This window comes from Herpailurus yagouaroundi, unplaced genomic scaffold (genome assembly GCF_014898765.1).
Source record: "Herpailurus yagouaroundi ecotype Mexico unplaced genomic scaffold, PumYag 218, whole genome shotgun sequence".
Lineage (NCBI taxonomy): Eukaryota > Metazoa > Chordata > Mammalia > Carnivora > Felidae > Herpailurus > Herpailurus yagouaroundi.
Genome location: NW_024412449.1, coordinates 3,938,365 through 3,960,436, shown reverse-complemented (window position 1 = coordinate 3,960,436; position 22,072 = coordinate 3,938,365). Strand labels below are relative to the sequence as shown.

At 44.3% G+C, this 22,072-nt stretch overlaps 1 protein-coding gene, 1 long non-coding RNA gene and 1 pseudogene across 3 annotated transcripts in view; 2 read left to right on the top strand and 1 right to left on the bottom strand.

The window, feature by feature from the left end:
• The window catches only part of IRAG1 (inositol 1,4,5-triphosphate receptor associated 1), a 125,298-nt gene extending 107,516 nt beyond the window's left edge, over positions 1–17,782 (bottom strand). Inside the window, exon 1 of one of the 2 annotated variants that reach the window (XM_040456877.1) lies at positions 17,386–17,782. In XM_040456877.1, coding sequence (XP_040312811.1) covers positions 17,386–17,452 — 67 coding nt within the window. In that variant the 5' untranslated portion in view covers positions 17,453–17,782. Of the gene's footprint in view, positions 1–17,312 lie in introns of both variants that reach the window. The other variant, XM_040456884.1, reaches the window with a different exon arrangement.
• Positions 1–22,072, top strand: part of LOC121018225 (uncharacterized) — a 190,622-nt gene that overhangs the window by 156,699 nt on the left and 11,851 nt on the right. The window lies entirely within an intron of this gene.
• On the top strand, positions 10,753–11,229 carry LOC121018224 (60S ribosomal protein L30-like; annotated as a pseudogene).

Here is a 22,072-nt window from a genome sequence, read left to right as displayed (position 1 = left end):
TCAGCCTTTAGGAAGCCAATATGCAGGATAAATCTTCAAGAGGGAAGTACAGGGGCACCTGGGCGGTGCCATTTGTTGGGCATCCGACTCTTGATCTCAGTTCAGGTCATGATCTCATGGTTCATGAGTTCAAGCCCCACATTGGGCTCTGTGCTGATGATATGGAGCTGACTTGGGATTCTGTCTTTCCTTCTCTCTGACCCTCTCCTGCTTGTACTCTCTCTCTCAAAATAAATAAATAAATAAATAAATAAATAAATAAATAAATAAATAAACTTAAAAATTAAAAAAAGAAAGAAAGAAAGTATAGAATGTTTCCCAAACTTATTTGACCATGAATGTTTTCTCAAGGAGTATCTCAATGTGTTTTCCTCAAAGCCTAATCACAGATGCCCCAGGCCCTCTCAGGCTGGTGGGGAGCCAGAGGTGAGAAGCAGAGCGGTTGTGCACATGGACTCTGGAGCCAGGCTGCCTGGGATCATTTCCCAGCCCTGCTGCACAGTAGCTGGGTGACATTGGGCAAATTACTCCATCTGTCCCTGCCTCAGTTTACCCATATGTGAAACACAGATGGTGATAACTATGTAGATTATATAATACAGGTAAACTTCTTAGAACAATATTTGGCACATAGTCAGTGCTCACTGTTAGTTGGCATTGTCAGTCCTTCACAAGCCTTGCAAAAAGGGATTCCTCACATATTCCCTCAGAACTAGCAGTCTGCACATGGCACTCTCTGCCCATAGGCCAACAGCATCCTCTCAGTTTATAAAACCTCTTAACCAAGACGGCAGGAAGCCCCATAAAAGCCAGCCAAGGTTCCGTAGGAGTAGCCCTTCTTAACCTTGATGGCTGGGAAGGCCAGCCCCTTACAGACAGGCACATAAGATTCAGAAGACCCAGATTTTACACCCAAATTCCTCATTTTCCAGTGGGATCTTGAGTTTCCTCCCCTATAACATAGAACATAACAAGGCTCTAATCCAGGGCCTTCTTCACAGAGAAGGGTGGAGTTAGAGCACTAAGCAGGCAGAGGGGCTGGATAGCAGGACAGCACCAGTGACAGGTGGTAAGTATGTTCCCCTTTTGAGGAAATGGGAGAGGGTACCTATGACAAAGGTGCTTGGGTAGTGAATTAGGATAATTAACAGTAGCTTCTGCAACAGGCCCCAAATCTCAGTGCCTTTGAATGTACACCTTGCTGAGCTAAGTCTAATGCAAGTTGGGATACCCACCTCTATCTTCTGGCAAGAAGTTCTATAACAGAAAATCCCATGTGGAATATATAAGTGGGTGTGTGGATGCCAAGCGTTCCTGGATGACCCTGGCTGCCAAAACTGTGCTCCTCTGTTGCCCAGTTGTGTTCCCCTCCCCTTTTTGGAGAAGCAAGACCTATTTGCCCGCTGAGTTAATTCTCCCAGCTTCTCTCGGGCTCTACAAGCTCGGGAGTCTCTGGTTGCCTGGTTGACTGCATTATAGTGTTTTAATTTCTCACCTCTGGGAGCATCAGGCCTCACCAGTCCCCAGCCTCTGGCAGAGATGGTTAGCATTCTCTGAGTATTCCTGTGTTCCTCTTCATTCCCAGCCTCTCTTGCTGTTGGTTGGGGCCCAGCCACTAATTCTGGCCAAGAGATTGTATGTCACCTCTGGGTTGAGGCACTGAGAGCCATGCCTCCTGCATCCCACTCTTCCTCCATTGAGATGGCTCTGTGTTTCATAGGAAGGCTGAAAGAACCAATTCAGCAACATATGTGCCCCCTCACCCTAAGTGTCATTTCTCCAGTTGTGGTTGGCAGACAGGACCATCCAGGAATTCTTGGCGTTTATACAGCCATTTAATGCTAGATACAGCTTCCATATGGGGTTTTCTGTTATTAAACTTTTTTCTGTAATTTGAAGTATCATGACCTGTGATTCAGATACTCCCAGTACTACCATGAACAGTGTGCCAGGTGGCATGTCTCAGACTATAATGTGCACACAAATCACCTAGAGGTCTCATTAAGGTGCAGATACTGACTCAGTAGGTTTGAGGCCACACTCAGGAGTCTGCATTTCCAACAAGCTCCCAGGTGATACTGACGTTGTTGGTCCTAGACTGTACTCTGAAAAGCAAGGTGATGGGGCAGGGCTGGCTTATTCACTAAGTATGGTGGGAACCATGCATAGTGCCCATGAAAATGTTTTAATTTCTTTTAAAATCAGAAGGGAAAAAAAGTAAACTTTCAGGCCAAAAAAATGTCCTGATAGATAACATTAATGTATTTATATCAACAGTTATAAAATAAATTTCTTAAAGAAGAAGGGACCCATGGAGACAAAAGTGCCTAAGGCCCACAAATATCCAATGTGGCTTTGGGACAGGGCAGGGGCACAGGAGGTGGTGTTAGGCTACATATAATGCATAAAACCATGAAATCCAGAGAATCCATGCGAGGTTATACAGAGTATATGGCTATGTGGTCGTCCGGGAGGATCACATGAGATACAATCAGAGAACATGCTTTGCAGAGGGTAGCTAGCTGCTCAAATCATTTTAGGGGGTCTCCTCAGGTTCTCCAGATCTCTCCCACCTAGGAAGCTCTGAAGAGGTATGCAGGGCCTCCTGGAGGTCCCCAAATTCTGGTGTCCCAAATGTCTTCCAAGGGACTTCCAGTCTTTTTTGCCTAGGACCCCATTCCATTGTTCACATCCATCTGCTCCCAGAGCCCAAGGACTTAAAGCAGCTGACCCTGTAGTGTGAGGGAAGAGGAACCAGGCTCCAGAGGCTGCTTTTGTTAGTGACAAACACAACACATCTCTGATCTGAACAGCAAATGTCCAAAGCATGAGTCAAATGCCTTGTTAACAGGAAAGAGAAAGAATAGGCATTCCCTTCAGCAGTAAATGTTTTCTCATATACACACCCTTCCACTTTACTCTGGACCCAGTGCCAGTTCTGACTGCCCAGAAAGGCACTGTGTGGGCTTTTAGACAATGGATAATAGCTGATTCTTCTAACATACCTGCAATCCTCTTTATCACATATGCAGCAACTGACAATGTCAATACTCCAGGAGGACCTCAGTCATATGACCATTGGGGTGAATCACTGGGCCTTGGGCATGAACAGTGCACAGATGAGGAAACTAAGGCCTCAGAAGGCAGAAGTGATTTGCTCAAGGACACAAAATGATTTGGAAGCAGAGCCAAGCCTAGAACCTGGGACCCCTACTTATAATGTTGGCTTCATTTCAGCACCAGGGATGGATATTGGAAGATACACTCTATCTTCAAACCTAGGAGTGTCTGTTCATTCATTGACTCACTCAATATCCACCAATAACCTGCTACAAACTTGCCATGGTTCTAGCTTACCTTAATACCTCTCTATAAATCCATGAAGACCTAACCTTTTTAACAGTCTTACCAGCCTTGGGGCACCTGGGTGGCTCAGTTGGGTAAGCATCTGAATCTTGATTTCGGCTTAGGTCATGATCTCACAATTCATAAGTTCAAGCCCTGCATCAGGCTCTGTGCTGGTGTTGTGGAGCCTGCTTGGGATTCTCTCTCTCCCCTCACTCTCTCTCTCTCTCTGCCCCAACCCTGCTCACAATCTCTCTCTCTCTAAAATAAATAAATCAACTTTAAAAAAAAGTCTTACCAGCCCAGCCACTACCTCCTCCTAGCCTGAGAGCTTCAAGTGTGAGATTCTGTCTGCTGATAGGCTGCATGCACTTTGAACCAAGGGCAATCAAGCCTTGACCTTGCCTCTTTCCTGAGTTAACTAATGAACCTCAGAAAACCTTGAGCTTCAAGCAAAAGAAAGATAATCAGCAAAAGAAAGATAATATTTTTACCTATCTCACCTATCAAAAATATGATAATATATGTAAAGCACTTAACATGGTATATAGCTGGTGTTCAACAAATGATAGCTGTTGTGGTAATGATAAGAAGTACACTATTATCACTCCTGTTATTGTCAAGCAAAACAAGAAGGCTCCTGAAGATTTCAGCGAGTGGAATCTTCCCCTCCAGGACTCTAAAAAGCAGGCTTACTTCATCTGAGCAACTTCTTATAGACTGTAAGAGTCATGAGACAGGGACAACTTGCCAAGTGTTTCTGGGTCTAATTTGCCAGATCCTTGAGGTCCATCCCCACACCGCTCTTTCTCTGCTGGGCTGAAAAACCATCTGCTTCTATCAGTGTAAGGCCCTGTGATCCTCAGACCTGTTGAAATTGTCTGTACATGGTGACAACAACAAAGAAATAAAGCTACCTTCCAATACAACCACGTGGAAAACCCACATGCAAGGGATATGATTAGTTATCTAAGGAAGTGACTCAAGAAATTGTCTGTAAATGTGGCTGAAGGGTGAGGAGGCTTGACCGGGATCTCCAGATGACAGAACAGGAGGATGATTATGAGTTTACAGAGAACAACATCCTTTGGAAAGACTTCTGCTTTCAGCAATTTGCCCTTCTTTAGGAAGGACCCCTGTATATAAGGAATGGCTCCCCATGATCCTATTGCCTGTCCTCAGCTGATTAATACTGACCCACAATGGGCCCATCATGTTCTCTCTCCCAAGACTTTGGACAGAGACTAAGAGTCCCTGGACCCTGGTTGAGCCAGGGCTCTGCCCTAGAGCAGTGGTCTTCAGAGTGAGGAATGAGTGCCCATGGAATACGCAAGATGATCCAGGGGAACATGGGAAGACAACTGGAAACTGTTATTAAGTTCTACTTTCTTTGTATTATATAAGCAGATTGACAATGGGGCCTTCATTCAGTCTCTATGTTGAAAGGCCACTGTCACATCCAGTTTGTGAGATGTCCTGAAGGAACAGGGGAAATTCTACAATGCTAAGGGATTGACATAACAGCACCATCATGTATTCATTTGCTGTAGTGAAGTATGACACAGTTTGTATGTGCCCAAGTAAGTGGATTAGTGAAATATATTTATCTAGGTTTAACCAAACCAACCATCATAAAATGGGCAAGTGGCTTAAAAGTCTCCTAAAAATAAAATAAAATAAAATAAAATAAAATAAAATAAAATAAAACAAAACAAAATAAAAGTCTCCTGCAAAAAAAAAAAAAATGTGGAATGAAGATACTACTAAGATACTACAAACACCACAAGCAACTCTCAAACATTTTTTGCAAACTGGTGAATCAAACTGAAAATTTTACTTACAATTCAGTAAGTAAAGATGCCCTTCTTCTACATCAGCTATTTGAGCTCGTTATCCTCTTCCTGCTCTCCCTCTCTCCCTGCCTTCCCCCTGATCTATTCTGTGCCCATGTTCCCAGATGACATCTACCAGATGTATCACTTGGGCTCCCATGCTTGTTTCCTGAGATTGGCCAATGGTCCAGGAGGAGGTGGGAGGAGAAAGAGGTTGGGGGATTTTCTTCTCTGTTCCCACTTGCTGCAGCACTACATCTCTGGCATGAATGTATCCCTTCTTAACTACAGCTCATTCTGGAGGGACCTTCTTCCCTGGATCCCCATGTCACTGGATTATGGTCTCACTATTTCTTTCTCCTGCCCCTTCCAGCTAGGGCTAGTAACAGCCTCCTGCTGTTGCTCATTCTGGGGTGCCTGGGAACCATCTTTTGTAAGTAGTTCTTCTGTTAAAGTCTCTTGAGCCAGTTGAGTTGGATTTGGTTCCTTGCCAGAAGACTGATTGTTACAGTATCTCATTTACCATGACAGTCATTAAAGTGAGGGGTTATCCAAAGAGCTGAGATTTTAAAACATAATGAGCTCTCTCAGTAAGGAATACTCTTAAGGAAAGAGAAAAAAGCCAGTGGCACTGTTTAAAAAAAATAAAGCATGATTTTCATATATTATTTCATCTTTCTCAACCCTTCAAAATTTTTATTTTTATGTGTTTTATAAAATAACTGGCTTATTAATGTAGCTCATGAATATGACTTAAAGAAATGCACATAAATTGGAGGTGCATACTAAAACAATTTTTTTAACTGATGAGATGAACCATCAAAAAACCTTTGCCCTAGAGAAGACCTCTGCTCTAGAAAAAAAAAAAAAAAAAAAAAAAAAAGGTAAGTTCCTGCTGTCATGTCCCCAGCACTGCCCTGGGGATTGCCTTCCCAATACCTGCCTGTCTACTTTTTCCTTTGATTCTCTGAACTACCTTCCAGCAAACCCCATCTTTCTCCAGAATAAAACGGGACTCCAAAGACAAAGGCTGATTTAAGGCTTCCAGGGGAGAGACCCCTCTTGTGCTCTGGGGAAGTCTCTCTGTTGTAGGCAGAAATTACTATCAGGCTCTAGCCTAGGTGAAACACCCCCTCAGAACGTTCTACCTTCTGAGAAAAATTTTCATCTTCCAGGCATTTTGGTCACTGGAAAGGATTATTTCCCACCATACATTAGCACACAGACATTCAGAATTATATACTTCAGTCTCTTATGAGTTTGATTATCATGAGTCAGTCTCCATGTGAACAATCAACTCCAGGCCACTGACCAGGCTTAGGGATAGGGCTAGGACCTTGGAACATCCCCCAAGATGATGCTTTTTAGGGAGTTCTCTTGGCATTCATCCATCTAGGTTCCTCCTAACAACACTTAACCTCATCACCACTACCTTCCAACCTACATTAGGGACTAGTTGGACCACAGCTGGGAAACAGGAAAGACGTCTTAGGTGAGAAGCCCAGAAAGACATTATATTCTTTCTACCAGTGAATCAAGCCCAGGTTGAAAATATCACGATGAGACAGCCCTTTGAAAAACCTGACAATTTGGAGCCACAAAATAGAGGAGTCCCATGTGCTCGATGTTAACCTGGGCTTGAATAATAGTTATTATTTGTTGAATACTTATACACAAATAAGTTCTTTAAATACACTAATCCATTTCATCTTCATAACAATTCTTTGAACAAGACACATCATGACCAGCCTATTTTATATGTCAGGAAAGTAAGGCAGCAGAGGTTAGATCATTTTGCCCAAGGTCACGCAATAAGTTGCAAGGCTGAGACTTGGTTCAGGTCATTTGACTTTAGAAGCTGGGGTCTCAACCACTACTCCATGCTGCCTCTGAGGCAGACTGGGTGACTATGGCAGGATCTATGACCTTTTAGGGCACAAGACTTGGTGAGTCAGAGAATGTCTCAAGACTCACAGTGTACAACATGGCATTTCTTATGATAGAGATTCTAGACTTGTACTGTATTTTCCTACCAGAGGAAAGGGCTTGTTCATAGACAAGGTTATGAAACATGATAAAGATTGTCACATATTGAAAGAAGACAGAGATACAGAGTAGATCTGTCCAGCATCCTGCCCCAAAGCTCAGGGCATTTTTGTTCCGAGAAGCAGTGCCAGGACCCCCTAGGCTCAAACTACAGAGGCAGGCACAGAGGATGGACATTCTCACTCTCCTCTATGGCCTGGGTATATGTGCCACAGACAGATGGAAGTTGCCACAGATTAGGCGTCTGATAGTTTTTTATTTGAGTCCCCTTTCTTTACTTACTAGTTAATATTAGTTGTTTTGAGTAAGTGGACTGTGTCAGTTGCTCACAAATATCTCCCTTAGATGGCTATGGTCTGAGTTTAACAACATATTATATATATAAAACACCTGGCACAAACAGCATGCTCAAACAATGGTAGTTCCCATCCCCTCCTTTCATTGTCTATCTACATGAAGGATTCCAGAGGAAGAGGTAGTTAGGAGGCCATTTGCTCCTTGACTGGAGCTGCCTAAATGGAACTTGCATGAAAAAAAATTCACACCAGATACTAGTTGGATGCTTGTCTTGTCCACAGAAGGACTGCTCCTCAAACAGGTGCCCACTAAGCATGTCAGGAAGAGAAAGGGTGAAGTTCCATCAGGCAGGAGAGAGAGGAGCTAGGGGTGCTCACCTCCTGGTACTACATGGCAGCCTCTGCAGCCTGAAAGCTCCCTACCTGTCACTAGGGTGTGGCACATCTGCTGGTGTACATCACCTCAGAGGCCAGCTTTGCAACAGGGCTTGGGTCAGCCCTCACTGAGGCACCATTAGGGGCATCATGCTTCTTCTCCTACATGATTGTTTCATTGGTGTGGGAGGAGCCACAGAATGTAAGACTCCCGACTCCCCCCCGCCCCCAGGGGAATGGCTATCTTTTTTTTTTTAATATAACTTATTGTCACATTAGCTAACATACAGTGTATACAGTGTGCTCTTGGCTTTGGGAGCAGATTCCCATGGGAGCAGATTCCCATGGTTCATTGCTTACATACAACACCCAGTGCTCGTCCCAACAAGTGCCCTCCTTAATGCCCATCATCTATTTTCCCCTCTCCCCCATCCCCTTCCCATCAACCCTCAGTTGAAGGAGAAAACCAAAGCAGGAGGCATCACAATCCCAGACTTTAGCCTCTACTACAAAGCTGTAATCTTCAAGACAGCATGGTATTGGCACAAAAACAGACACATAGACCAATGGAATAGAATAGAGACTCCAGAATTGGACCTCAAAATGTATGGCAAACTAATCTTTGACAAAGCAGGAAAGAATATCCAATGGAAAAAAGACAGTCTCTTTAACAAATGGTGCTGGGAGAACTGGACAGCAACATGCAGAAGAATGAAACTAGACCACTTTCTTACACCATTCACAAAAATAAACTCAAAATGGATGAAGGACCTGAATGTCAGACAGGAAACCATCAAAACCCTACAGGAGAAAGCAGGAAAAAAACCTCTCTGACCTCAGCCACAGCAATTTCTTACTTGACACATCTCCAAAGGCAAGGGAATTAAAAGCAAAAATGAACTATTGGGACCTCATCAAGATAAAAAGCTTCTGCACTGCAAAGGAAACAATCAACAAAACTAAAAGGCAACCGACGGAATGGGAAAATATATTTGTAAATGACATATCGGACAAAGGTCTAGTATCCAATATCTGTAAAGAACTCACCAAACTCCACACCCGAAAAACAAATAATCCAGTGAAGAAATGGGAAGAAGACATGAACAGACACTTTTCTAAAGAAGACATCCAGATAGCCAACAGGCACATGAAAAGATGCTCAACGTCACTCCTCATCAGGGAAATACAAATCAAAACCACACTGAGATACCACCTCATGCCAGTCAGAATGGCTAAAATGAACAAATCAGGAGACTTTAGATGCTGGAGAGGATGTGGAGAAACGGGAACCCTCTTGCACTGATGGTGGGAATGCAAACTGGTGCAGCCGCTCTGGAAAACAGTGTGGAGGTTCCTCAAAAAATTAAAAATAGACCTACCCTATGACCCAGCAATAGCACTGCTAGGAATTTACCCAAGGGATACAGGAGTACTGATGCATAGGGACACTTGTACCCCAATGTTTATAGCAGCACTTTCAACAATAGCCAAATTATGGAAAGAGCCTAAATGTCCATCAACTGATAAATGGATAAAGAAGTTGTGGTTTATATATACAATGGAATACTACTTGGCAATGAGAAAGAATGAAATAGGGCCTCTTGTAGCAATGTGGATGGAACTGGAGAATGTTACGCTAAGTGAAGTAAGTCATACAGAGAAAGACAGATACCATATGTTTTCACTCTTATGTGGATACTGAGAAACTTAACAGAAGACCATGGGGGAGGGGAAGGGGGAAAAAGTTACAGAGAAGGAAGGCAGCAAACCATGAGACTCTTAAAAACTGAGAATAAACTGAGGGTTGATGGGGCGTGGGAGGGCGGGGAAAGTGGGTGATGGGCATTGAGGAGGGCACCTGTTAGGATGAGCACTGGCTGTTGTATGGAAACAAATTTGCCAATAAATTTCATATTTTAAAAAATAATTAAAAAATAAAATCTCAGAGGGTGTGTGAGTGAAAAAATATATATATAGCCTTGAGACATATGGCGGAAAAACTCTGAAAAAAAGAAAAGTCTCTTATAGTTTGCCTCACCCTCCAGGGGAATGGCTGTCAGATGGTGGGTTCTGACAATGGTCAACCTGACTGGCTTAGCCCTTTCCTCTTTCCTTTCTCTTGGGAATGTTCTCCCTGTAGGGGACACGCATTCTGCTCTGCATTTCCTTGCTTTATGATTTAAGGGGGCCTGCCTCCACTAGAGGGCACTCCAGAGGGCTGGGGTAAGTAGGCTTTACAAAGCCTGCTTGTCAATTAATTTCCAACAAAGGAGGCAAGAATATGCAATGGGGAAAAGGCAGTGTCTTCAACAAATGGTGTTGGGAAAACTGGACACTCAGATGCAAGAGAATGAAACTGGACCACTTTTTAACACCATACACAAAGATAAACTCAAAATGGATTAAAGACCAAAATGTGAAACCTGAAGAGAGCACAGGCAATAATTTCTCTGACATTGGCTGTAGCAGTATTTTTCTAGATATGTCTCCTGAGGCAAGGGAAATGAAAGCAAAAATAAACTATTGGGACTATATCAAAATAAAAAGCTTGTGAACACTGAAGGAAACAATCAACAAAACTACAAGACAACTACCAAATGGGAGAAGATATTTGCAAATGACATATCCAATAAAGAGTTAGTATCCAAAATCTATAAAGAAATTATACAACTCAACACCAAAAAAACCCCAAATAATCCAATTAAAAAGTTAGCAGAAGACATGAACAGACATTCTCCAAAGAAGACATACAGATGAGGAACAGACATGAAAAGATGCTCAACATCACTTATCAAGAGGGAAATGCAAATCAAAACCACAATGAGATATCATCTCACACCTGTCAGAATGGCTAAAATCAAAAGCACAAGAGCCTTTCTCTCTCCCGGCCATCTTGGAGGTTGCTTTTGGTTGGGTCCGTCCTGCACCTAAGGCAGGAAGATGGTGGCCGCAAAGAAGATGAAAAAGTCGCTGGAGCCCAACAGCTCTAGGCTCCAACTCATTATGAAAAGTGGGAAGTATGTGTTGGGGTACAAGCAGACTCTGGAAATGATCCGACATGGCAAAGTGAAACTGGTCATCCTCGCCAACAACTGCCCAGCCTTGAGGAAATCTGAAATAGAATACTATGCCATGTTGGCCAAAACTGGTGTCCATCACTACAGTGGCAATACTATTGAATTGGGCACAGCTTGGGAAATACTACAGAGTGTGCACACTGACTATTATTGATCCAGGTGATTCTGATATCATTCGAAGCATGGCAGAACAGACTGGTGAAAAGTGAATCAAATAAAAGTTTTCTTTAATAAAATTGGCTAGAGCTTGTTTTAAAACCTGAAAGAAAAAAAAAAGCACAAGAAACAACAAGTGTTGGTGAGGATGCCATTTACTGGCTTTGTGTTGTTGGACAAGTTCCTGGCCCTCTCTGTGCCTCAGTTTCCTGATCTACATAACAGAGATAATCACAGTAACTACTTCAGGGGGTTGCTATGTGGACTAAATGAGGTACTGCCAATAAAACCTTAGAACAGCACCTAGCACACAGTAAGTACTCAATAAGTGTTAGCTACCCTTGTTATTACTTTTATCCAATAAGCAAACTTTATAACTCTACCATAAATGGAAAAAGCAGTACGGCTTATACCACAAGGTGAGAGGAGTTATACAAATAAATGAAAACACTTATTAAATACTAGCTATTGCCTGACAAAGGCTCCAGGCTCAAGGCTTGCTCTCATTTTGGCCAAGAAGGGAGACAAGCCAGGGTCTGAAAGATGTTGAAGGCACAGACAGTTCAAGCCAGGGTGAACAACTTGTTCTGAATTTCCTGGGACTTCTGATTTTAGTGCTGAAAGTCCTGTAGCCCCTCTCATTCCCAGGCTACATCAGATGGAGGCTTTCTTCTTCACAGCGGGACTAAAAATAACTCACAAGGGAATGACATTCTTGTGATGTGAGTTTGTGTGTTTAGGGCTGAGTCAGTATCTCACTTATTATCTTGCAGAATAAGTCACACCTTGGGCCACACCACCCAAGCCTGCCTCTGAGAGCTGGGTTTCCAAATGTCATACATGTACAGAAAAGCCATCATGTGTGTACCACTGAAGCAGTCCCCAAAGAAAAATCACATTCATAAGGGCCCAAGAAAAGGAACAGTGATCAAACCATGGCACAGCTAAAATTATTCTATATTATACAACCATTGAAAAATCATGTTTTGAAGTATCTTTAATGGCATGGAAAATTATGCATAAGGGCACATGTACCCCAATGTTTATAGCAGCACTTTCAACAATAGCCAAATTATGGAAAGAGTCTAAATGTCTATCAACTGGTGAATGGATAAAGAAGATGTGGTTTATATATACAATGAAATACTACTTGGCAATGAGAAAGAATGGAATCATGCCATTTGCAGCAACGTGGATGGAACTGGAGGGTGTTATGCTAAGTGAAATAAGTCAATCAGAGAAAGACAGATATCATATGTTTTCATTCATATGTGGATCTTGAGAAACTTAATGGAAGACCATCCGGAAAGGGAAGGGGGGAAAATAGTTACAAACAGAGAGGGAGGGAAGGAAACCACAAGAGACTCTTAAATACAGAGAACAAACTGAGGGTGGATGGGGGGTTGGGAGAGAGGGGAAAATGGGTGATGGGCATTGAGGAGGGCACCTGTGGGGATGAGCACTGGGTGTTGTATGTAAGCCAATTTGACAATAAATTATATTTTTAAAATGATGACAATAGAATGTTCAATTTTAAAAAAGCAGATTAAGATGTCCTTCAGTGAGTGGATAAATAGACTGTGGTACATCAAGACAATAGAATATTATCTGGTGCTAAAAAGAATGAGCTATCAAGCCATGAAAAGACATGGAGCGGGGCACCTGGGTGGCTAAGTCAGTTAAGCATCTGACTTCGGCTCAGGTCATGATCTCATGGTTCATGAGTTTGAGCCCCACATCAGGCTCTGCACTGACAGTGTGGAGCCTGCTTGGGATTCTCTCTTTCTCCCTCTCTCTGCGCCCCTCCTCTAGTCACTCTCTCTATCGCAAAATAAATTTTATTTTATTTTATTTATAATGTTTATTTATTTTTGAGAGAGAGAGAGAGATAGAGTGCAAGCAGGGGAGGGGCAGAAAGAGTGAGAGATACAGAATCTGAAGCAGGCTCCAAACTTGTGTATGGCGAGATCATGACCTGAACCAAAGTCGGACGCTTAACCAACTGAACCACCCAGGCACCCCTCAAAATAAATTTTTTTAAAAACTTAAAAAAAAAAAAAAAAGAAAAGATATGGAGGAAACTTAAATGCATATTACTAAATGAAAGAAGCAAGTCTGAAAAGCCTACATACTATATGCTTCCAACTAGATGACATTCTGGAAAAAGTGAAACTATGGAGACAGTAAAAACGTCGGTGATTGCTAGGGGTTGGAGTTGGGAAGAAGGGTAAGTAGGTGGAGCACAGGGGATCTTCAGGGCAGTGACACTACTCTGCATGATATTATAATGGTGGATACATGCCCTTATACATTTGCCTAAACCCACAGAATGAATAACACCAAGAGTGAACCCTAAGGTAAACTATGGACTTTGGGTAATGATGATATGTCAGTGTAGGCTCATGAATTGTAACAAATGAACCACTCTGGTGGGGGTTGTTGCTAATGGGGGAGGCTGTGCATGTGTGAGGCCGGAGGTATATGGGAAATCTCTGTACCTTCCTCTCAATTTTGTTGTGAACCGAAACTGCTCTAGAAAACTTAAATCTTTAAAAAAATTTTTAAAGCACATATCAATTTTAAAACCACGTATAGTAAGACCTTAGTTTTATAAATTGCAGAGAAACACACCGTCATATTAACAATATTTATTTCTGAGTGACAGGATTCTGGGGGATTTTTTATTTCTTCATATTTACTTCTGTATTTCTTTTTTTTTAATGTTTATTTATTTATTTTTGAGAGAGAGTGCACGCACAGGGAAGGGGCAGAGAGAGGAACCGACAGAATCCCAAGCAAGCTCTGCGCCATCATCACAGAGCCCACTGTGGGGCTTGAACTCATGAACCATGAGATCACGACCTAAGCCAAAATCAGGAGTCAACGCTTAACCGACTGAGCCACCCAGATGCCCCTGTATTTCTTGTTTATACTTATTTATATATTTCCCAAGAAATTTTAGCATGGAACATATATTTCTTTTATTATAAGGAAAAAAATGAATAAGAATTATACATAAAATAGTACTAGGAGGAAAGTAACCAGAACCGATTAAGCCCAGACTTTGAAAACTGTTTTTTACAGCTGTGGCCCACTGGGAAGGAGGTTTCCTGGCTGACCATCATCTGCTTTCCTTCTCCTCTGGAGAAAGCCCTTGCAGAGAAGGCAGGGCTTGTACAAGGTCATGGGCTCATGTTGCCTCTGCATTCCATCCAGTAAGGCTGCCCTGAGCTGTCCCCTAAACCTCAGGCTCCAGCCTCCAGGGTCTATAGGGCAAACACAGTATCTCTTTCCCTCTTTTCTTGATTTTTGCATCATGTGGACTGTGGCACTTGATAACTTCCCCAAGTCGCGTGTTACTAACTAGAAGCAGGGTGGATCTAACACAGGAAGTCTGCACTTTAGACCCAAGTGGCCTGAGCTGACATCCCTGCTCACCACTATGGGCTGTGTAGCCTTGGGCACATTACTCCATCTCTTTCTACCACAGCGGCCTCGTGTCTATTGTGAGGATTAAATGAAATAACGTTCTAGCACATATCCTGGCACAAGCATCTCATGAGGGGCTTCATTTATATCAATTTTCTCTCTCCTTTCTTTTATGTTTACCACACAAGAACTCAGTTCTCTATCCCCCTCCCATCGATTCAGAGAGCTTCCCAAGTGGCAGGGGCAACATCTGACCTCCAAAATTTCTCCTTCCCACCCATCCAGGACTCTGCCCCTCCTGGGTCACAACCCCTCAGCTGATGTCTGAGTGGCAGGCCGGTGGCTCTGTGGAGAGGTGGCCAGGGTGGGAGGAGGTGGCTAACTTGAGACCCCCACCTTACCAAGCTAAAATAATCTGATCATCAGGTATGCATACACAATAAGCCAGGGCCCTGTTTAACTGGAACACAATTTGTGAGCATTATGTCCATTTCTTCATAAGGAAAACAAATTGATCCTTGAACATTCAGTCCCTCCCAGCATCATTCTGGGTGCAGGCACACAGTGGAGATGAGACAAGGTCTCAGCCCTCACAGGGCTGTCTCTTCTCCTGCTGGAGGTGTGGGCTACATCCATCCACCTTCATTACCAAGACGTGAAGGAAAGAGGCAGGGCCATTGGAGAAGTTGAGAACCGTACTTATGGTTCAGCCCATCAGGCATCATCCAGCTTCCTCTCATGGAGACTTAGAACCCTCACCCTGAAGCCATGAGCCCACTGGTCCACCTGAGAATCAGTGCCAAGAAGAAGGTATTACATGGCACTGACTACCCTCATTCAAGATACTAAATTGCCTGCTCTGGCACTGGGTGGCTGGGTGACTTTGGACAAGTCATTTAACATCCCCTACTCATAGTGTCCTCCCTGTAAAGTTGGGCAAAGATAACATCCCTCATAGCGTTACTGAGGACAGCACAAGAAATCATGTGCAGGAAGCCTGAGGCAGAGCATCAGGAGACAGTTGGGGCTTCCCCACTGCCCTCTCAGAAGCGGTACCAAGTGGAGATGAATAGAGCATGGTGGTTAAGAGCAGAGCCTCCGGACACAGGCTGACTGGGGTCAAATGCCAGTTCCACCTCTCACCAGCTGTGTGACCTCTCTATGCTAAAATGTCCCCATCTACAAGATGAGGGTAGTAACAATAATCCCTGCCCCATAGGGCTGTGGAAGCTAAATTACTATATGGGATGTGCTTAGAACAGTGTTAGATGTATTAAAAATAGTGTGTTTGCTTTTTTTCCCCTTCTTCCAAAAAACATTGTTTATGGGAGCATTGATTATGTTGTAGCAATTAGTACATGATTATACATCCCAGGCAACCTTTGAGGGTATGCAGGAATGTCCCACTTTACCACCAAGCATAGAGAAAAGTACATCAGCTGTGAATATAGTCACCCTCAACACACACACACACACACACACACACACACACACACACACCACTGTATCAAGGATGACCAAACATGATGGTGACAACTGTATCGTTCACTTGGTCAGAAATCACAAGAAACTATTGAAGGTGGGAGTACCCTGTCACTCACGCCTTGTCTGCTGTTAGACTCAGACTTGGGTTCACTGCTAGCACTGCTCTTCCTTAGCAGTCTGACCTTAGGCAAGTCACTTAACCTGACTTTCCTCCCCAGAAAAGTGCCCCAGGAGGCTGTAGGGGAATTAACCCCACCTGTCCCACGAGGGTGTCCTCGCCCCCTGGTGGGGATGACAGAATCCTTAGCAGACTCTGACTCCCTAGTGCTTCCAGCCTAACAGTCCTGGGAAGCTTCCTCCTTCTCCCTGCAGGAGACCCAGCCCAGACAAGCCCGTGGCTTCTTTACTTCCCCCTGAGAGGCCCCCAAAAGGCAGCCTGAAGAGTGTTAAGAGAACACCAGCTGCCGAGCTCTGGGAGGCAGGAGTACTAGCCAGGGGCCCCAGACCCTGAACTCTGTTGACTCAAACTGCAGAGAATCTCCAGGCTTTCACAGCCATTTCCTGGGCAGGAGGGAACAAGACAGCTAGGCCCCTCTCTGCCCTCTGTCCACTGGCCTTTCCTTTGGGGGAAGTCAGCCTGAGTGCTATACGATAGCTTTGACACCAAGCTCCTGGAAGTGACCCAGGCTAGGGAAACAGGTTGGGCACATGTACCCACTCCAGAGAGGAGGGAAAGGGCACAGGGGGCAAAGCTGGGCACAGAAGGAAACATGGAGACAGAGATAAAAACAGAGGCTGCAACCAGAACACAGGACAGGAGGGGCAGGCACAGAAACAGGGGCAGGGTCAAGGATGGAGACAGGGCTGGGCCAGCACAGGGTCCTACGTGGACGGGGGTGCAGCACAAGGTCGAAGTGGAGGACAGAGGGAGTAAGCACAGAGCTGAGCTGGGAAAGGGATAGCAGGCAGTGGGGGGAAAGCCCTGCCCAGAAGCCTTGCATAACCTGGGGACCCGCTATTTCCCCAGAGGGGCCCACAGGAAATCTGGGGGTGGGCTCTCCACTCAGAACCCACATTTTCACCCCAGCCTGTGCACCCTTTCCAACAGCAGCAGACGGAGCATGGTTTAGTTAAGTTAGAGGACTGGCAAGATTCACTTCTTATTTAAAAATCATGACAGCAACAATAAAAATACTCAGCTGAAATGGCACCCAAAAAAGCCAACTCCCCTGAAAGTTAAAGTCAAGCGCCCCCATCCCAGCACCTTGTACCTTTAAGGAGGAGAAGGGTTCCCTCGCGTCCCAGCTGAAGAGCAGGTTATTCTTGGATATAGCAATGACTTACCTAAAACTGAGTTATTCCCCTTTCCTCTTCTGGCCAGCCTCTCTTCACTCTGGGGAGCTTTTACCATTTAAGGTCAATGTTACATCTGGCTCTGGAGCTCCGAGCTGAGAAGCCTCTGGCTGCTGAGCCTTGGCCACCGCCTCCTCCTAGAGGGGCTGGGACTTGGAGCCTGGAGCTCCTCGGGGAGCCCCCTGTGTCCCCACTGAGGGGGCTAATGGCAGGGGAAGCTAACCAAGCCAGCCCCAGGGCTCAGGGCAGACTGGGCCTGCAAGGCAGCTGCTTGCCCTGAGTGCCTCCCATGGGGACCTGCACAGCACAGGGCAGTGCCCATGGGCGGCTCATGCTGCTGGGCACTGTCCTGGACAGACAGGGACCAAAAGAACTCTGCAGATCTGCCTCCTAGCCTGGAATCCCCAGCAAGCATGTGAAGCTGGACAAGACCCTGGCTCAGGGCCAGGAGAAACTGGGAACACTTCCTGTCCCAGAGATTCATGGGGGGGGGGGGGGCTGCTCCCACCTTAAACCCTTGGGATTATCAGAGAGAAGGGCCTAGTAGGTTCAGCTAATTCCAGACCTGGCAGCAGCCCCAGGGGCTTCAATCCCTGTTCCTGCATTGGGCGGACCCATGGACTTTGCATTGTGGAGCCCCAGTCTCCTCATCTCTAAGACAGGGATAACAGTGATAACACCTCACTCACAGAGTTGCAGGAGGGATAAAGGAGACCATAGGGAAGGCTTAGCACAGTGTCAGCATGTCACAGTGCTGACAGGCACAAATTTGTTTCCTTCCCCTGCCCAGATGCAGGCAAGGACGGGTTGTCTCTCTCCCGGAGCCCACATGCTGAACCTACTTGCTCTTCACCCACCTTGGATGCAGTCCCCACCTAGGGCCAAAGTCATGGAGCTCCAGACTCTGTGCAAGTCACATGGGGACTCCAGCCTTCTTCTGAGGCCAGAGGCAGCTCAGAGAAGCCCTGGATAGAGTTGCCAGATAAAATACAAAACACCCACTTAACTCTGAATTTCAGATAAACAACACATAACTTTTGTAGTATAAGTATATCCAAAACAACATCATACAGTGTAGTTTTAAGTATGTCCTCTATATATATATATATATATATATATATATATATATATATATACACTTGTGTGCATGTGAGGGTGTGTGATGAGGGTGTAAAGTGTGGGTGTGTATACAAACCATATATTGAACACCTGCTGTATTCCAACCTCTATAATAGATGCTCTACATAAAAGCATGTAGTGCCCTACAAAATGGAGTTATTGTACCTTCCCTTCCAAAAGGAAATTGAGACATGAAGAAGTGAAACCACTCTCCTGACATTCCACAGATGGGAAATGGTAGAGCTAAGAGGTGAACTTAGGTGGATTGGCCTTAAAGCTCTTTCCCCTTGGGGCACCTGGGTGGCTCAGTCAGTTAAGCGTCCAACTCTTGATTTCGGCCCAGGTCATGATCTCACGGGTTCGTGAGTTCAAGCCCCACGTCAGGCTCTGTGCTGACAGGTATAGAGCCTGCTTGGGATTCTCAGTCTTCCTCTCTCTCTGCCCCTGCCCTGCTCATATGCTTTCTCTCTCTCTCTCTCTGTCTCTATCTCTCTCTCTCTCAAATAAATAAACTTAAAAAGCTCTTTCCCCTTCAGCCAGCGTGTCTTAAACTAGAGTTCATAGATAGCCTTCAGGAGCTTCTGAGCCCACTGAAATTGTATGTGAAACACTGTGTGATTTGTATTTCTCTTGGGTCCAGGCCCATAGCTTTCACCAGACTCACAAGGAATCATCAAATAACTTCTAAAATCACTGAATTAATACAAGAATTTCATAAAACACATTACTAGTGGGCATGTAATATGGAACAAGTTCTATAGAAGACAATTTAGCCTTATTAAGATTATAAGGTTCATCTCCTTTGGCCCAGTTTCACTTCTAGGAATTTTTTTCTACAAACACACTCCCACACTTGGGAGATGACAAATGAACAAGATTATTCACTGCAGCTTTGTCTATAAAAGCAAAAGGATTGGAAACGACACAAATGTGTATCAACTGGGGGCCATAAAAGATGATGGGGTCCAGCCATAACAAAGGATAAGGAAACTCTTTGTGTAGTGATATGAAAAGCCTCCAAGATATGATTAAGTGGGAAAAGTAAGATAACAGAACAGTATATGGATAGATAGATAGGTAGATAGATAGATAGATATAGATATACATACACACATGCACAAATATACTTATGTTCACACATACACAAGTCACAAGTTCATGTGTGTATGTGTGCACACAATCTCACTAAAACAGCATACGAAACAAATAACATTAACAATACTGGCCAATGGGGAGAGAAACTGAGTGGCTGGGGCAGAAAGTGTCCACTATATACCTTATGTATGTATTCAAAGTTTTGAATCATATGAATAAATCATATGTTTATATTCAAAAATAATAATGAAACAAATGCATTGCAGTAAATAGGGATTTAATCAAGTCATCTTCCAGCACTGCCTCCCCCAAGTGTCAAAGCGTATTGACACGAACCTAACCAAAAATAATTTTCATTGCTTTTGTTTTCTATTTTAGAATAATTACAGACACACAGGAAGTTGCAAAAACAGTACAAAGAGTCTCATGTATGCTTCCCCCAGCTTCCCCCCAGTGGTAACATCTTTCTTGGCTGTTGTACAATATGAAAACCTGGAAGTTAGCATTGGTGCATTACTTTTACTTATAGATCGTATTCTAAAGGTTATTTTTAAAATACAGTATAGCCTCTCACAGCTCATATATTCATTTAAAAATGTTTATTGAGCACCTTTAGAGTGCCAGACCTGGTGTTGGGTGACGAGATGTGGTAGGGACAACTTAGACCCATCTCTGACCGTGTGGGGTATAGACTAGTGAAGGTGACCCCCTTAATCAAGTGGGAATAGCATCGCAGAAGCCCAGAAGCCAGCAGTGCACAGGGAGTGCTGACCAAAGCTCTAAAAAAGGAACCGTGTCCCTTGCTGTCCTGGTCATGGAGCTTCACAGCTTGCCTGAAAGCTGACTTTTAATCCTTAAAAGAGCATGAGCAATTACTTGGCTATTTTTATCCTTGTTCCTGGAGCCACACAGGGATTTGGCCTCACTCTACCAAAGTCTTCAGCTCATCACTCATTCCCATCAGAGACAATCATGTGTCCTCAGCATTAAAGCGGTGGCCCAGCAGAGATACACTGGCACACAGCTGGGGGAAGTTCTCCCAACAGACCATTTGACTCAGAGCCAGGGAAGAAGTCTGAAAGTCCCAGGCCAAAAGCTCATCCTGGGACTGAAGGAAGCCAGCTTGTAGAAGCAGCATCTTGCCAAAAACACTGCCAGCTCAGGGACTGCCAGCTGGGATGACCACACTGCGATTTCCCTGCCCCTTGTATGCTCAGAGACTCTGTGCTATGCTTAGCACTTAGTAGGCCTGGGATGAGTAAGCAAATAAATAAGTGGCCAAGTCAGTAGGAACGACACCTAGGTGTCAATCAGATGACAATGACAGGTGTCATTTACCACACATGGTGCCAGGCACTGTGTTAGCTACTATACATTTGAGGTCTAGTTCAGTCCTCACCAAATCCATGTGATGTAGGGCTTCTCACACCCATGTCCTAGATGAGGAATCCAAGACACAGAGAGGTCAACAAGCATGCCCATGTCTCTTGGTTTGTAAAGCCAGATCTTCCTGACTCTAGAGTCCCCAGGTGTTGGGTTCAAGACAACAGAATGGGAACATAAGGTGTCTCCTCTCTCTCCCAGGATTCTATTGAAATGATAGCAAAGGACTCCTTAAAAAGAAATAAACACCACAAAGAGAATAGGAGGGGGCATTAGTGAGGACGTTTCTGGAACTGGCAAGAGGAGGGAGGATGCAGGAAGGACGCCTAATAGAGGCAGGAGGGGGCTGTGACCCATGGAGAAGGGGCTCTGCTGTTCTGCACCTGAAAAGCCAGCTGTGACAAGGGCAGAAATGAGATACAGAGCCAAGCAGATGATTCAGTCTATGGAGAGAAGGGGCTGGAAAGGAACTACCTCGGGTAACTTTTGTACACAGCGTTTGGACCAAATGCCTTCAGGCGAATTGAAGACAAGAACTATAAACAAATATTGAGTCTATTTCTTTTCCATATGGATTAGCGATTCTGAAAGTACTTTCTGTGCATTCCTGGACTGAGCAAATTAGTAAACATGTTAATAAGGAGAATCAAGTTTCTCACTATAAGAAGAGGGAGATACAAACACAGAAAGGAGGGAAAATTGAATAAGCCATGCAGTGCTGGGTTGGAACTGTAGGTACTGGCATGGACTAGATTGGCAGGTAGGTAGATAGAAGGGGAGAGAGAAGGAAGGGATAGAGAGATAAACAGGTGGGCATGTGTATATAAACATATTTATATACATACAGACAGATGTGTGTGTGCAGAAACATACATCTGTTTCCTAGCTCTGCCCACTGAGAAGGTCTGGAAATAGCATGCTCCAGTTACAATGAACACACATTTGGATTTGTAAATACCATTCTCCAACGAAAGGATCTAGGATTCCTTGGAGAAACGAGTACCTCTAGGGCTGGGATAGGGAAAGTATGAGAAGAGCCTGGAACATCTGACTGTGCCAAATAGTAAGGAACTGCCTCAGA